This window comes from Myiozetetes cayanensis, unplaced genomic scaffold, assembly GCF_022539395.1.
Source record: "Myiozetetes cayanensis isolate MyiCay16 unplaced genomic scaffold, myiCay2020 scf4, whole genome shotgun sequence".
NCBI classification, from domain to species: Eukaryota; Metazoa; Chordata; class Aves; order Passeriformes; family Tyrannidae; genus Myiozetetes; species Myiozetetes cayanensis.
In genome coordinates this window covers 6,425,507-6,441,579 of record NW_026087631.1, presented here as the reverse complement: position 1 = coordinate 6,441,579, position 16,073 = coordinate 6,425,507, and the positions used below count along the sequence as shown (strand labels likewise).

Sequence of the window (16,073 nt, the reverse complement as noted above, 5' to 3'; positions counted from 1 at the left end):
AGACTAATTATAATCTTTGCATCAAAGAGAAAAAACTGCCCAACCTCTGAGCTTTTGTTTCATCTAATCCACATTCACTGCACTAATTATTTTGCTGATCGTCTACTATTTTATCACCTGAGTTTCGGGCTCTGAATATTTTGTTTGTGCATACCCGGCGTTGCAGTTGTAGTTAAATAGGAAGGATTCTTAGTGAATTTTTTTTGCACCACCACGCAACTCGGAGCAGGGGGGACTTCCCCCCTCTGCCCGAGCTGGATGGGGGAAGGATATCCCCAGCGTCTCAGGACATGCTGGAATGGTGGCTCCCTGAAGGGGAGCATCCTGGGAACTCAAGGGATGGGAGGTAGACGGCAGGCACATGCTGGGACTGCCCTCTTGGTGCCTGGTTTTTGCCTGCTGGAGCACCCTGAGCCTTTTCCCAGGGTCCGCCCTGCCTCAGCTGCGGCATCAGAACAAGGTCTCCCTGGCTCCAGCGGAGCCATCCTGGTGTGACCAGCCACGGGACTTTCCTTCAGGCGACACATCCTTCCAGGTTTTGTTTTGACCTAGAGGAAGGGGGAGTAGATAGGTAATATTTTTCTGCTGTTGTTGTGGGGGTTTATTTTTGTTTCCTTCATTCAGACTCCTGGTAATTTTTACCTTGTCTATTCTGGGGGAAATTTTACAAAAAAAAAAAAAAAAAAAAAGAGGAAGAAAAAAAGGAGGGTTCATCCCATTAGAGGTCTCACCTCCCGAACATATCGCCATTAAACCAAGACAACCTGTCTCCTAGCCATGGTATAGCACGTGCTATACTTTCGGTATCCTTGTGTTTGCTCTGCAAGATTCACTCTAGGGCAAGTGAGCAGGCTCTACACAAGTGTTATCCAGGAAACATGAAAAGACTGACCTTTGGTTTTGCGTCTCTGCTGATCTGCAGGCCAGGAGAGCACTGTGTGTCCCTTCTGGTAGCGGACAGCCCCCCGTCAGGTCCCCACAACACTTTGTGAAAGGGACAGGGCTGTCACTGCCAAGTCACCGTCCAAGTCCCAGGCAGGCTGTGTGACACGCCTGGCTGTGTTTCTGTTGAGATGGGAATCCAGTGCAGGCAGTGTCACATACCCTGACAGACGCACCAGTGTGGAGGAAGGATGGAAAGGGTGACTCATTTCTATCCTGCACTTGTACTCAGGAACCAAAACAGGCAGCAGCTGTCCAGACTCCACCACAAGGACACTAAGGTGCAGCTGCAGGTGTTGGCCATGGCCTTCATCAAAACCTAATAAAATTCTGCTTCTGAGGCACATTTGCCTGATGACTCTTTCTCTGAAGAGTAAGAAGGACCTTGTAGTAGCATCTTCATTATGCATTTAAAGAACAGGGAAACTAGCAAAGCCAGGACTCAACACCTATTTTTGCCTAAAGCCTACGTGCATGGACTGGTCAGGCAGCTGCTGTTATATGGATGGACACTAGCTAAGTCCTGATTGCCCAGTCTTTACAGAATCACAGAATTATTAAGGTTGAAAGGCACCTCTTGAGATCATCTAGTCCAACCCCTCTGCCAAGGCAGGGCCTCCTACAGCAGGTTACACAGGAATGCATCCAGGTGGGTTTTGAATATCTCCAAGAGGAAGACTCCATGATCTCCCCAGGCAGCCTGTTCCAGTGCTCTCTCATCCTCAACATAAAAAAGTTCTTCCTCATGTTGAGGTGAAACTTGTTGTGTTTTAGTTATGGCCATTGCTCCTCGTCCTATTGCTGGGCACCACTGAAAAAAGTCTGGCACCATCCTCTTAACACCCACCTTTGAGATATTTATTTGCATTATTGGGATCCACTCTCGGTCTTCTCTCCTCTAGACTAAACAGGCCCAGCTCCCGCAGTCTCTCCTCATAAGAGAGATGATCCAGACTCCAAATCATCTTTGTGGTCCTCCTCTGGAACCTCTCCAGTAGCTCATTGTTTTCCTTGCCCAGAGCCCAGCACTGGACACAGCACTCCAGATGTGGCCTCACCAGGACTGAATAGATCCCGATGCACCCCAGGATCCCATTGGCCCTCCTGGCTGCAAGGGCACACTGCCAGCTCATGGTCACCTTGCCATCCACTAAGACTCCCAGGTCCTTCTCTTCACAGCTGCTTTCCAGCAGCTCAGCCCCCAGCCTGTCCTGGCACTTGGGGTTATTCCTCCCCAGGTGTAGAAACTACACTTGCCCTTGTTGAACCCATTAGGTTTCTGTTCATCCAATTCTCCAGCCTACCAAGGTCTTCTGAATGGTAGCAGAGCCTTCAGGTGTTTCAGCCACTCCCCCCAGTTTCATTTCATCAGCAACCTTGCTGAGGGTACAGTCTATCCCTTTGTCCAGGTCGTTGATAAACAGGTTGAATAAGACTGGAGCCAGTGGGGAACACCACTGACTACAGGCCTCCCACTGGATCCTGCTGCACTGATTAAGGGCCCTCTGAGCTCTGCCAGTCAGCCAGTTCTTCATCCACCTCACTGTCCATTCATCTCACCCACATTTCATGAGTTTACCTACGAGGATGTTAGGGGAGACAGCGTCAAAAGCCTTGCTGAAGTGAAGGTAGTAGCAGGATCGTGCCCTGAGATCTCTGTCCATGACACATTGCTGCTGTTTAGCTGAGCCATCTGAGAACTCAGAATATCCTACGACCTCTGCTCTGCTCCAAGTTGCTCCAGGTTTGATTGAAACAGTCGATTGAAACAGGTCAGCAGTATGAATAAGATCACACACATTTTCTTTCCTTATGTTCCCCATTCTCCCCCACCAGCAAAAATCTGTGTAGGATGTTGAGATGAAAGCATATTGGAAGTCAGTTTTTGTGAGTTTAGGTGTAGTTGAACTATTGCTCCCAGTCAGGTAACTGTCTTGATTGTTATGGTTGGGGGTTTTTTGTTTGGTTGGGGTTTTTTTGCTGGTTGTTTTTTGTGGGTTTTTTATTCTGGGGTTTTCATAGAAGGGATTCCTTTTGGCCTACTCAGAGATGCTGCATGCGTTAAAAGGGCAGATGGGATGAACTGCACTGTCCCTAGGTATGATTCAGCAGCATGTTTTCTTTAATTTGATCTTATGCCCAGCTACCCAAAGGATCTACAGACGAACCCTGCTCAACAACTGCTGTACACAAATGGCGACAAACCAACTTGTGCCAAACCAGTAAGCCTGAACAACTGCAGACACTACACCACACTCCAGTGCTGTCTCTGTGACCACACACTCAGTTTTTTGAGGTAACCACCCCAGACAAACAGCTTTTGCAGGTCAGCAAAAGCTTGAGATCAGGTAGGGCTATTTTGACTTACTGGAAAATTCTACAGCCTCCAAAAACAGCACCCATCATTCAAGCAGCTTTATTTTTTTTTCTTCTTTTTCTTTTTTTCCTTTTTTTTTCTTTGTCTGCTATCTGGAAAAATTAAGCTCAAGTCTTCCAGGATTATCTTATCTTATCAGCAGAGATAACCAGCTCTCAGGGTAACAGCTGCCGGGTCTTCTGCATGTTCTGGACCTTGTGTCTTCCTGCTGGTGACCAGTGCACCAACCAAGCAGTACTGGGTGCTCCTTTGCTGTGTGAGCTGTGCTGTGTCATGATCTACATCACCAGTAGTCTTTGCAATAGACATCACCCAATAGGCATCACCTCTCCTTCCACTGATGATATTTCTGGTATCTAAGGTGTAAATGCACAGCTACATAAAATAAAACTGAAATTAACAGCAGTTTTCAGCTGTGATGCTTATCTCTTCCAGAAAAATAAAACATGACACGTTTTATTTTCTGTTGGTTAATTTATTTATATTTTTATCATGAAATCAGTGATAAAGCTCTTTCACTTCAGGAAGTAGCCTAAAAAAATGGTACAGTAAGAAATGGCAGAGACAACTTCAAACACAACAAAACCACACAATGCTTGAAAAATTTTGCTTGGAGGAGCCCTCTGGAGCTCACACAGTACAACTTCCAGCCAACAGCAGGGGCAACTAAATGAGACTGCTCCAATGCTGGAAGATCTCACTGGCCCCCATCCCAGCAATAAACACCCAAGTGAGAAAAGGGTCCCCTTTGTGACCTCTTGGCAATGTCCTGTATTGCAACTTGTGCCTGTTGCCTTTGTATCTCTCCCTGTGCCCTTCTGAGAAGAGTCTACCCCCATTATCTCCTTGCCCCACCTCCTGGGAGCTGACTGCAGTCAAAAAGTCTCTGATGCTTCCTCATCCCCCAGGGCTGAAACAAGGCACAAATCACAGTGAACTTTGGTAATTAAAGTCATGGTTACACAAAGGTCTGGTGAGGGTGAGATGGGCGAGAAATGCTGAGGATCTCTGCTAACCTAACTGCTTAACCAGCAATTTATAGTAATTTATTTAGACGACTATCTAATTATCCACTAAGCAATTGGACAATTGTCCCTGCTGTGAAGCCCACCAGGATTAGTCAATCAAAGGAACTCCTCCCATTGAAGACCTTGCAGACTGAAGGAGCCTGAAGGAGTACAGGTCTCATTATGCTTTTCCACAGGGAAAAGCAATTCAGGATTCTGTAAAACCTATGGTATGTTTTTAAGGGGCTTGATAGAACATGTCAGTTATTATGTAATACTTAGGAAAAGTACCAAAGGTAGGGAAAAAGAAGGTTCAAGATGTTTCAGGAAGGAAAAAACATGGGAAAGCAGAGGCCAATGTGGATAAAAAGGTCTGGCTCAGTATAAACAAGCTTCTGTTTATACTGAACAGTCAGTGCTATTCCTCTGTGGGAGTCCACTTCATCACTACTGTGTGCCACATCCTCTCATTAAACCCTACTTCTTTGTGAGTGCATCCTCTGCTCTTGGCAGGTACATGTGAACACCAGTGAACTTCAGCCTGGAATCAGATTGACAAAACTTCTCTCGGTGAGAGAAGAGGTCTGGGTACCAGTAACAGAAGCACAGCTCATGACCTCTGCAGTTCCCTTCTCTGGGTGCCAGCAGCAGAGCAGGCCAGTGGGATTTGGGCCAGGTGTTGGACAAACTATGTGTGCAAATGAGTGTGTGTGTGCAAATGAGGCTGTCAGGGCTGCTCACAGTCTCCCTTGATGCCCACTGGGTCTGCAGAGCTGTTCACCAGCCCACAGGCCTCATCCTGCACCATTACCAGCCAGAGGTGTTTGCTTGGATGGTACAGCAGGTGGTCAGCAGCCCTTTTCTCCAGAGTTCCAAGGTCCCTCCAAAGGGTGGTCCTCCCCACCAGCATATACACCACTCCTCCAGTTTGGTAGCATTCCCAGATTTGCTCTGGTCTTGCCCTCCCCTCATCCAGCTTAAGAAAAATTTTAAATTGCCTTACCCTAGCACTGCCCTGCTGTTTATCAGCCCCCTGGGGGGGACCTGAGACCACTGAAGGCAACCCTTAGAGCTCGGAGATCCAGTCCACCTTCAAGCCCGTTGATCCACAGCTCAACACATGACCACCAAGCACCCAATGCTAAAGGCCTCGATAAAGCTGTCCAACATCCAGTACTCTTCCCTTCTCCACAGAGTCTAGGTGCAGCAGCCTAGCACACACGCCTTGCCTGCTGGAAAGGCTGGGGTGCACGCCGTGGATCTTCCTCCGGCTTATACAGAGCCAAGGAAAACAAGGTGGTTTGTTTTTGTTTTTTTTCTAGAGAGCAGAAATACAGATATACAGTACCTGAAATATGAATAGATTTAATTATTTTTTTTTCCTAAACCCGAATTCATTTACAAGAATGAAGCTCGAGCTTCATCATGGTCTGACTCTGTAAGGCTGATGACATGTTACAAGCTTTGAGTGCCAGTGAGCTGAGCTGACCGAGGGTGACCTAGTGAATCTCATAAAGGAACATACAGACCACTGTAAGTGGCTGAACCTGGCCCTGGTCAACAGTGAGGGTGCTGAATGGAGAAATTCAACATGTCAAAACTTTCTCCACACTGAGAAAACATTCCTGCTCAGAAGGTATTTAAGGAGGCGTCTATGCCCATGCACTGGGTACTACCAAGGAAGCTGCAGCCCAGGCTGATCCCACATCAGAGCAGGGACTACAGAGGAGTTGGACAGAAGGAACTGGCATGCTCAGAATGGCAAAAATTAGCATCCCTGCTTCCCACAGCACTTGTCTCCTTCACTGAGGGTCTGGAAAATGCTGAACATGATGGGAGGAGACTGGATGAGAAGGGAGGTGGAACAACCAACTAGTGAGGTAAGAATTTGTGTTGAGGCATTTGCATTCTCTGTACATTCAGATCAAATGCCAGAATTTTATGTTGATTTAAAATAAAACTATTTTTACATAATTCCCCAGTTAAAGTCTGTTTGCCTGTGGCAAGAACCAACTCATTCCTTCACTGCCTGAGTTTTGCATTGCTATAGCCCGTAAGCTGATGAAGCTACGACTTCATTTGCCTATGCCCAAAGGGAAAGGGTGAAAAAGAATAAAAATGGCAATTCTGAAGTGGAAAGTACCATGTATCACCTAAACCATGAGTTAACTTGAGACAGAGACATGGTGTCTTCGTCTTCCTTCCTCTCCTGGTCTTGAAGACCTAAATAACACAGTTTTCCCAGGATGCAATCTGGACATCTTCCAACTTCAAAGGAGAAATTATTATTTAACTAAGTAATCTGAAGAAATGCAACCTTAATTCACACACAGTATTTAAAATTCCACTATTTGATAAAATGTACTAGAAGCAAAAAACATCAGAAGGAAGGAAAAGAGGATCTTGTGAATGTCATCCCACACTGTTTTAGGATTCTGTACACCAGATGCAACTTCTCCTTCACCCCTTCCATCTCTTTATTAGCACTCTTTCTGTCTGAGTCAAACATAACTTGTTAGAATGTTAGGGATAATTGCCTAGGAATTAACCAATTAACCAAAAAGAGAATATGTTGGTAATGCCCACATGGTTGCTCACTAACAGGTAACTAGAAGAATATTGAGAATGATAAAAATGGTATATCTGTACTACATTCACATACCATATTTTGCAGTGAAGAGTGATTTATTTGTATTTAATTTTACATCTTTCAACAGCTCACAGTGAATGGCAATATGTTGCCAGCGTACTGAACTTTGTGGTTGTTTTATAATTGAAAAAAAATTCATTATTAGTGGTCAAGATAGCTTGTTATTAATACATGAAAACTAAAGGCCTACATTTTGAGATTTGCTTTATCTGAAATATGAGATGCAAAGTGTATCAGTGAGTCTAACAAATGGACTATCAGCTGCACAGGTCTTGAAAGCTTTCTTTTTCCAGATTTATGACAAAAGTTAAGGTTCTCCCTATGCTTCTCTTCTGCTATACTTCTAATACATTTAGACTAAATCCTATCAGCTACTAACATGGACAAAAATATGAGGCAAAAAAACACACATTAAGAATATTGATAGTCAGTGTAGTCATCAACATATATCTTCTTGACAGAAGCAAGGAAAACAACATTGTTTGGAATTAATTACAGCACATTCAAATGAGATGGCTAAACAGGTCACTGGGGGAAGGTGATGCAAACTGCAAACACACTTTATTCTGCTGGTAACTTAGTCCATTAAACTATTTTCCTATTCACTGCTCACAACTCTCTACCATCATGTGCAAAACAAGACCAAATGTTCAGCATGGCTGCCACCAACCTGATTTAACATTTATACACTGATAAGAAGAAATTCAACATTGTAGCAGTGGATGGACTCCACAGAAGATTCATTACTTTGTTAGACCATAAGCATTTCTTATTCAGTGCCTGAAGTGCGGATCGAAATCCATTACAGATAATGATTGCACTCACGTTACAAAGAAAATGCTGCCTTTAAATAGCAATGCTTGCTGCCCATGCAAAACAAGCAAAATCTCTTACCTGGGATATTTGTGCAATAATAATTTAGTAATAATCTAAATGCATCCACTAGAAACAAAACAAACACAAAAATCCCCTGAGGCTAACAGACAGAATATCTTGTGAACAGCACCAAGAAATCCTGAATATTTTTAGGATCCTGTAGTCTAAGAAGGTAAAAAAACTGTATGTGCAGAAGATTTTCTCAGTGCCCACAAGGCACTGGTCTGTATTTATATTAAGATATACATTTTAAGGTCCAAAAAATGTAATATCACCATTCTGTTATTTGGGGAGCACTACAACGGCAGCTACAGAACATAACTTATCAAAAAACTAGTTAATTTCAACTCAACATTTTTAGAGCAAACTCAATTTTAACACAGGACAGACCTTTCAAACCCTGATCCTGACCCAAATAAACACGGCTACTCTTCAAAATTCTGCACAACAATTTAAAGCCTTTATTTTCCTTCTTCCAATTCCGGTGGCACCGGGCCTCGCGGCGCAGAGCGGCACGCCGCGCGCCTATTTCCAATCCTGCGCTCTGTGAAGGTGGTTCTGATCCATGGCTGTGAAGAACAGGCAGACAGCGGCCGTGATGAACACGTGTACTCCCTCGTACAGCAGCTTTGGAGAGAAGACGCTCCATATGAAGAGGTGGTACCGCAGACCCGTCACCAGAACAACGTAGGCGGCAACTGGAATCGAGCGCATCAGGGCGTAGCAGAAACAGCCGTGACCCACCGCTGCTGAATTCCTGGGGACGAAAACAGAGCAGTTTATCTTATCCTCAGGTAAAATTAATAAAGCTCCTCCACTCTTGGGCAGTATTTCTCAACACAAGGAATAGTCCCAGGTCTAATACTTTGTGTTAGAAAGCTGGCGATTGATGCGATTATGTAACTAATAAAGCTTGTTCTTGTCACCGCTATATATGCTATAATGTGTAAGTATGTTAGGTGTGAGCATAGCAACCGTCATTGCAGTAAAGGTACCCAGCAGTTCACGTCACACTTAAATGGTTCTGGGCTTTAATATACTTTGTTCTAATTGTTGAAGTCTACATTAGGCAGCTTCAAGACAGCTTTGTCTCCTGTTGGCCTTCCAGTGCCTTTCCACAGAATTCAAATGCTAAGAGGAAGAGAATAGACTTCAGTTCTCTTCACAAAGCTTCCTAACCTGTTCAGTGGGTCACCAGATGGGCTCTGTGCCCCTTGTAAAGAGCACAAAACTTGCCAGAGTACACTGCTGCCCACAGCCAGCAACACTGTACAAAACAACATAAAAATTGTGCTACTGGAAAGCTTTGCAGAGCTAGCTGGCAGAAGGTTCTCCAGAGAATACCACATTCTCAGGCTTGCAGGAGCAATACACGGCGTTCCTGTCACAGCCGCTTTAGCTCAGCTGGGTCTGCTGTATCGCAAGAAACACCTGCCCCACATGTGACCCACGTGGTCCAAAACTGCCACACTGATGTTGTGTTCTGGTGGGTGACAAGAGTCAGGTGAAAATGGAAGTGAAAGGGTTTTATGCACTCTGATTGTTCTCCCTCTCCTGAGGTGCCAACTCACAGCGACGATGCTGGGTTGGCCCCTGTCCAATTTCCCCAGACCACATCTGCAGAGGCTAATTCAGGCCAAATTCAGATGGTTACCTGTTCAGACAAAGGGAAGGAATAAAGCTATTTTGCTGGAATAATAAGAACATTTTCCTCTCCCCATCAAAATATTTTACATCATCAGTTCCCAAAAGAACTCGCTGGCAAAATGCAGAAATGTATTACACTGAGGTCCTGATCTGAGAATCTGTTCTGCTCCTCCCAGTTTTTAATTCTGATCTTGTTCCAAGTAATGAAAATTTAACACGACTAGCACTTCTGTGAGATGTAAATTAGTCACTTATGACTAAGTAAGCTACAGAATGCAGTATTTTACATAAACCATTAAATTTCTTATTCTTTAAATAAAAATAAGTAGGATACAGCCCTGCTTTCCAGCGAAGCCAAGATTTAAATTCCCAAGGCTTTCAGTGCAAGGAAGAACAGGTCGTGTTGAAAGCAGAGTTGAAAAACCAACTAAGAACAGCAGGCATGAATGACTCCAAAACATACATTCAGTTCACAGAAAACTATTTCCCTTGCTGTTTAGCCAAGGAAACTACGACTTGGGAGTGAACTAGGCTCCTCCCTGCTTCTGCATAACTATCTTAGTCTTTAGTGAGCTTGTGTAAATAATCAGCTTTACGTTTAATAACTAATTCTGTTGACAATGACTTAACAACCTGCAGTTCACTCAGTCTTAGCTATTTTCATGCTGAGTGAAAACAGTATTTGTAGTAAAAAAAGCAGTTGTTGGACGCCACAGCGGAACAGACATAGGAAATGGCTTTTGAGTCACACAGGAAAACAGCTAATTTTTAAACCACTTTCTAGAGTCAAAAAATGCACTTCAGACCTTCTAGATGAAGGCTATCAGTGGTTGTGGCTATCACATTTACTGAGCTCAATGTTTTAGAGGGAATACTAAAAGTGAGTGCCTACAGACTTACACATCCAGGTCTTTCGAGAGCCTTGTATTTCAAAATTAAATTTCAGTTCATATATTTTTCCCTAGTTTGTGCTCACCTAGCAACACATTTAGTACTTTATAGTGAAAAAGCTCCTAATCATAAATCAGTGGTGTTTAAAATTTTTTAAATGGCTATTTTTTAACTGTGAAGAAACCGTCTGGAAGCTTATTTTGAATTGAATCTCTATGTGTTCATTTCTTTGGCTCAAAAATTAGGAAAACATAATATTTTAGATATTTCATTTTATACTGAAATGAGAGCACACAGGGATCTTTACTAGTAACACTTAAATTTTGCATTTTCATATTCTGATTACTGGCAAAGTATCCCCAATTCAGTGATACAATTCTTCCTGTTTTCTGATATAATCAAAATGATGGACTGTGTTTTGCTTATATAATGGCTTTACTTCCAAAGGGTCTCAGCACTCATTTCACCTCTCAGAAAAACATAGACAGCTACCAGCAGAGGGAAATCTTGGTCAGTTTCACTGTATAATGCAGTGGGGCAATTTAGAGAAGGCAACAAAAGCACACTGTGCCCACAAAGTTTAACTGTCAATGGGGTTTTCAATAGCAGAATAATTAGGTTTATTTTGGTGAAATTAGGATGATTTTTGGTGAAAGGTTTCACACGTGTTGTTGTTGAAACAGCACTGGAGTGAGTGAGCACAAGCCAGCTAGAACCTACTTGGCTGTTCTGATGCTACAGCAACAACTTACTTCTTCAAGCACATCACTATCCTTTCTTCTTGCTTCAGCCAGGGACAAAATTTGCTGAACAGCTAAGAGTAATGACTTTGTGCACTCCTTCTGCTCATTCTAGACACACAGTGACCACAGGGAACCAGGCCACAGGGAAGGCAGCAGCCAGGGTGCAGCCTGCTTTTGATAATATCACCATGACAATACAGCTAGTTCAGCTGGTTCCCGAGTTATTCTGAATGGGGTCACCAGAGGAACACAGAAAGCTGTCTGCGGCATGCCACTCGTGTATCCTACTGTTTACAATCTGGATCAGCCAGTAATAAATAACCTTGCAACACCTCAGTGCTGTTTCAATAAAAATAATGGAAGACCACAGGACAGATCTAAGGCATCAATCTGTAAACACTCCACACCAAACTGCCTCTTCAGCAACTAAAGCCTTTCTTTATTTAAAGGAGAAGAGGAATGTAAACTGTACACATTACATCCATGTTCTGACAAAACCAGCCCAATGCTAAGGCCTCTGCACAGAAAAGCAGTAAAAAAGAGGAATAGTCATCCTAATACTGAGTTCCTTTAGCAAGTTCTCTTATGAGGACTTGAATAAGAAATCCAAGTGTTAAAGATGACAAAGCATATCCAAACTTCATGCAAGATCCAGAAAAAAAAACCAATTACTTTGGAGAGACTTTTAAAGCAAAGAACACTACAGATTCACATCACTAGACGTGCCATATTTAGACTGAAAGCACCAAGTATGCTCTAGAGCACATATTGTCTTTCAACAAAAATCATCTCTTTTAATTGAATCTTAAATACACAGAAAAAACGTGGCCAAGAAATTGTGCTATTAATAGGTTTTCTGCTTCTCTGGATATCCGAAATCCTGATTGCCAATGTTTTGTCAACAAATCTTTCACCTCTCAATCTGTCTCTAAGGTGCTATTAAAATGGATAAATACAAGGTTTGCAAAATGAAAAAATTATGGTGCCAAAAAAAAAAAAAGAAAGAAAAATAACTTTTCTTGTGAAAACATATCTCTCAGTTATATAGAATACATGGCAGATGGTGGCAACAAATTTTGTAGTTTAAAAATCAAGCAAAAAGCTCCACAGACAGCCCAAAAAAATGCATCCACAAGGAATTTTAAAATACACTGCTTTACAGTGTTCCAACCCTTGTTCCAACCCACCAAATCAAACAAACATTTTAGAAACATGCAAGCATACGAGCAAGGAATACCCTAGTACTGCAATTTTTCTAGAGTTGGAGGAGGAGGGTTGTTTCTAGAGGGTTTCAGCTGAATTTTACTGCCTAGATAATCTCTTATTACTGAATTTGCCTATTTTAAGGCAATTTTTACTGTATTAACATTTTTTCCTGTATTAAGTGGCACTTTCCAGACATTCTGCAGTTTCAGTTTGCAAAATGTCCCTTTTTAGTGCTCGCTGCAAAATAGTTGGCATTTTGTTAATTTGTCCTGTTCATACTAATAAAGGGGTTGCAGTCAGAAACAAACCCTTGTAGCACTCCAAGTGTCTGCAGCATCTTGGAGCATCTGCAATCTGTATGAAATTTCTCTGATCTAAGCAAATATCCATCAGTTTAGCAGCAAGAACAAATTTGCTACGTCTCTCCCACATGTCCCACTCTCATCTAGTTTGATTCTTACAAGGCTTTTTTAGACTACAGCACAGAATCCTGCATTGTCAGGAAAGACACAGTTCCAAAGGAACCAGGAGTCCTTTGGAAATTTACACGATCAACTCTGGCCCCTGAAAACCATTTTGAATGAACTTCCTAAATTGCACACCTATCAAAGATTTATATTAGACTGTAAGTAGAAATCCAATTATGCTGGCATTGGGCCAGAAGGTCTGAACAGCCACTCTGAATGTCTACTATCATCATTTAATTGCTCAGGTAAGAAATCAACTGTACATTTAGTAAAGGCTTCTAAAAGCACATTTCTTGGAAACGTGCTCATTTCTCCAAATACTGATCCTGTGGCAATCAACTTTAAAAGTACTGGAAACTCTCTGCTTTGCAGCTTCACTTGGTTGGTCTTCACCTTCCTGTAAAGAAATGAGGAAACAGTTCACAAGCTCAAACATCTGAGTCTTTTTCAGGACTGCAGACAAAGAAATAACTGAACTGCACTCTAGGCAACATGGCCACGCAATCTCTAGGTTTCTTCACAAGAAGCTACTCTTTTTCAGTAGGTAGCTCTGATTCAGGAAACCAGCTTTCTCCATGTAAGCTATGACAGCTATTGCTGAGTTCCAGCCATTCTTCAAAAACAGGATTTGCATGAAATCCCAAGTGCTATGTTTGATATGTTTTTCCTCACTACTTCTGTGGTGACCCACGCTGGTATATATGCAGTGACTGTTCCTGCCTGTTATCATGGCTCCAAGCATTCCCAGAAGTCTCTGTTCAGGTTATCTTTAGCATGTGTTGTTCTGTTCAGGTCCAGAATAAAAAAAAAAGAAGTAGAATCAGTCTATTTATGTTGTCACTGGCCCAGAATTTAATGCAATAAGATATAACTAAATAATCAAAGTTCCTAACAAGCAAAACACAAACAGTAAGTATTTCAAATCATAGGTATTCCATTTTCTGCAAGTATTCTTCCACAATTCACTTAACATTTCAGAAGGCTTTTGGTAGAAAAAACCTAAACCACCTTTACATTGGCATCGACATACAAGGAATAACAATCACATTTATAACTTGATTTTGTGTTAAGGTGCATCTGTGGCTCCTTGCCCATCTTTGTAAACAGTTATTCTTCGTCATCTTAGATAAAGGTGTAAAGAAAAACTGCATCTGGCAATTGTTCTTGACAGGCAGGGTCTGAAGAAATTTAACTGTTATCAAGTCCTTCAATTAAATTCAAAATTTAACAGTTTAAAACACACCAGTCTAACAGGACATGACGACAGCGATACAACACGTTTCTAGAAAGGTGAAGCACAAATTACTCAAGTATGGACAGGAAACCATCCAACAAGGCCACAAAACGTGGTGATCAATGTTTTTTACTCAGGCTGGCAGCCAGTCACAAGTAGGGTCCCCCAGTGATTGATACTGAGCCTCAAACTGTTCAACATTTTCATAAATGATCTAGGTGGCAGGATGACTGAAGCACCCTCACCAACCTGCTGATGACACCAAACTGGGTGGTGAGGTAGACATGTCAGAAGGGACAGATTCTGAACAGGCTGGAGGAGTGGACTATCAAGACCTGTATGAAGTTTAGCAAAGACAAGTGCAAAGTCCTGCACCCAGCTCAGAATAACCAAAGAGCCCAGTACAGGCTAGGATACACGTTGCTGGGGAACAGTGTTGCTGAAAGGGACCTGTGGGTGCTGGTCAGCAAATTAAACAGGAATCAGCAGAGCGCTGCTGCAGCAAGAGGTGGATCAGTCCTGGGCTGCATTTTCAGGTGCATTACTAGCAGGGAGAGATCTGATCATCCCACTCTACTCAGGGCTTGTCAGGCCATACCTGATAAGTATGTTCATAGTACAATGTTCAGTTCCGGCCCCACCACTGCAAAAAGACATGAACAGACTGGAAAGGGTCTGAAGGAGGACTGGAGAGCATCAAAGGGCTCTGCAAGGTAAGACTGTAGGAGTTAGGTCTCTTCTCCATAGAGAAGGCTGAGGGAGACCTGGTCACAGCATTCCAGTATTGAAGTACTTAAAGGTGGCTTCAAAGAGGATGGAGCTGCTCTCTTTGCCAGGTGAAGACAAGAGGCAATGAGTACAAATTGCACCAGCAGAGGTTTCATCTTAGTGTAAGAAAGACATGTTTTATAGTGAGAAAACCAATCAATCATGGAAACAATTTTTCCAGAGACGCGGGGGAGTCCCCATCACTGCAGATTTTCAACATGAGACTGGAGAGGATGCTAGATGCTCCCCCTTTCCCATGAAAGGTTGTACCAGGTGATCTTTTGAGGGTGTTTCCAATATGGGCTGTTCTCTGATTCTGTGAAGCAATGCTCCCTCTTCTGCACTGAGGGCAGAGTCAATTCTTTCTTCTATTTTTCCATTGCAGTAACTATTTTTAAACTTGTGACAACTAAAATAACAGCTCTCTCCTCAACTTACTCCTGCCACTCCAAAAACACAAACGCTTGAGAAGAATTTGAGCTTCAAGAAAAGGTGTGAGAAAAGGAGACAGAAAAATCCTAGATAAATGCAGAAGGACAGTATCTGACGTACAGTCCTATCCACAGCTACCAGAACCAAGGATTCAGTTATGTCGGCCACAGAACAGATGAATATGGAAAAATAATGGTGAAAAAGTAAAAGGCCTGTAAAAAGAGTAGAACAAGGCCATTGACAGCAAAAAGTACAGGTTACATCCAGAAATGTGTCTTTAATGAAGAAGGATGGAAGCAAAAGTCTACAAATACGGATCTCCTTCTGGAATTGTTCCTCTGAATGGCTTTGCTTCTGCTTGAATAACAGCATAAACCACTGAGAGGCCAGCATCGATAAGCAGCTCTTATGAATTTAAGAGAAGACACAAAGTTGGCACTATGCTCCAATCCATTTCAGAATTAAGAGGAAGGAATATCCAAAGCACTGAAGAGAAAAGGGGGACAATTTCTTCAGTGCACTGTGTATACTTTATGCACTGTACCAGAATACTGCTCTCAACTCTCATCATAACTTTTTCTGGCACAAAGCACAGCAGATTCATCTTCAGAGACTCTTTATTCCTTGTGGTGCAATGAAAGGTCTTCCGGGATTACACAGGGATACTCTTACTAAGCCCAAGTATCATACACACTTTTTACTTTGGCAAGTTTAAAGGAGTGTTGGACTTACAAATAATTTACACGAAGCTGAATTATTAAAAAGAATAATACTCATCATTGCCATAAAGACTGTAGAGCCCCACACACTTTCTCTTGGGAAAAAAAATGGAT

At 42.6% G+C, this 16,073-nt stretch overlaps 1 protein-coding gene across 4 annotated transcripts in view; it reads right to left on the bottom strand.

Moving 5' to 3' along the window:
* Window positions 1-6,992: 6,992 nt before the first annotated feature.
* The window catches only part of PIGG (phosphatidylinositol glycan anchor biosynthesis class G), an 82,959-nt gene continuing 73,878 nt past the window's right edge, over window positions 6,993-16,073 (bottom strand). The window contains exons 13-14 of one of the 4 annotated variants that reach the window (XR_007630458.1): window positions 9,424-13,590; window positions 8,520-8,609 (exon numbers count right to left, since the gene is read on the bottom strand). Coding sequence is in view for 2 of the 4 variants with exons in the window: in XM_050328594.1 (XP_050184551.1) it covers window positions 8,378-8,609 (232 nt within the window). In the remaining 2 variants the exon portion in view is untranslated. Of the gene's footprint in view, window positions 13,591-16,073 lie in introns of all 4 variants that reach the window. The other 3 variants (XM_050328594.1, XM_050328595.1, XM_050328596.1) reach the window with 3 other exon arrangements.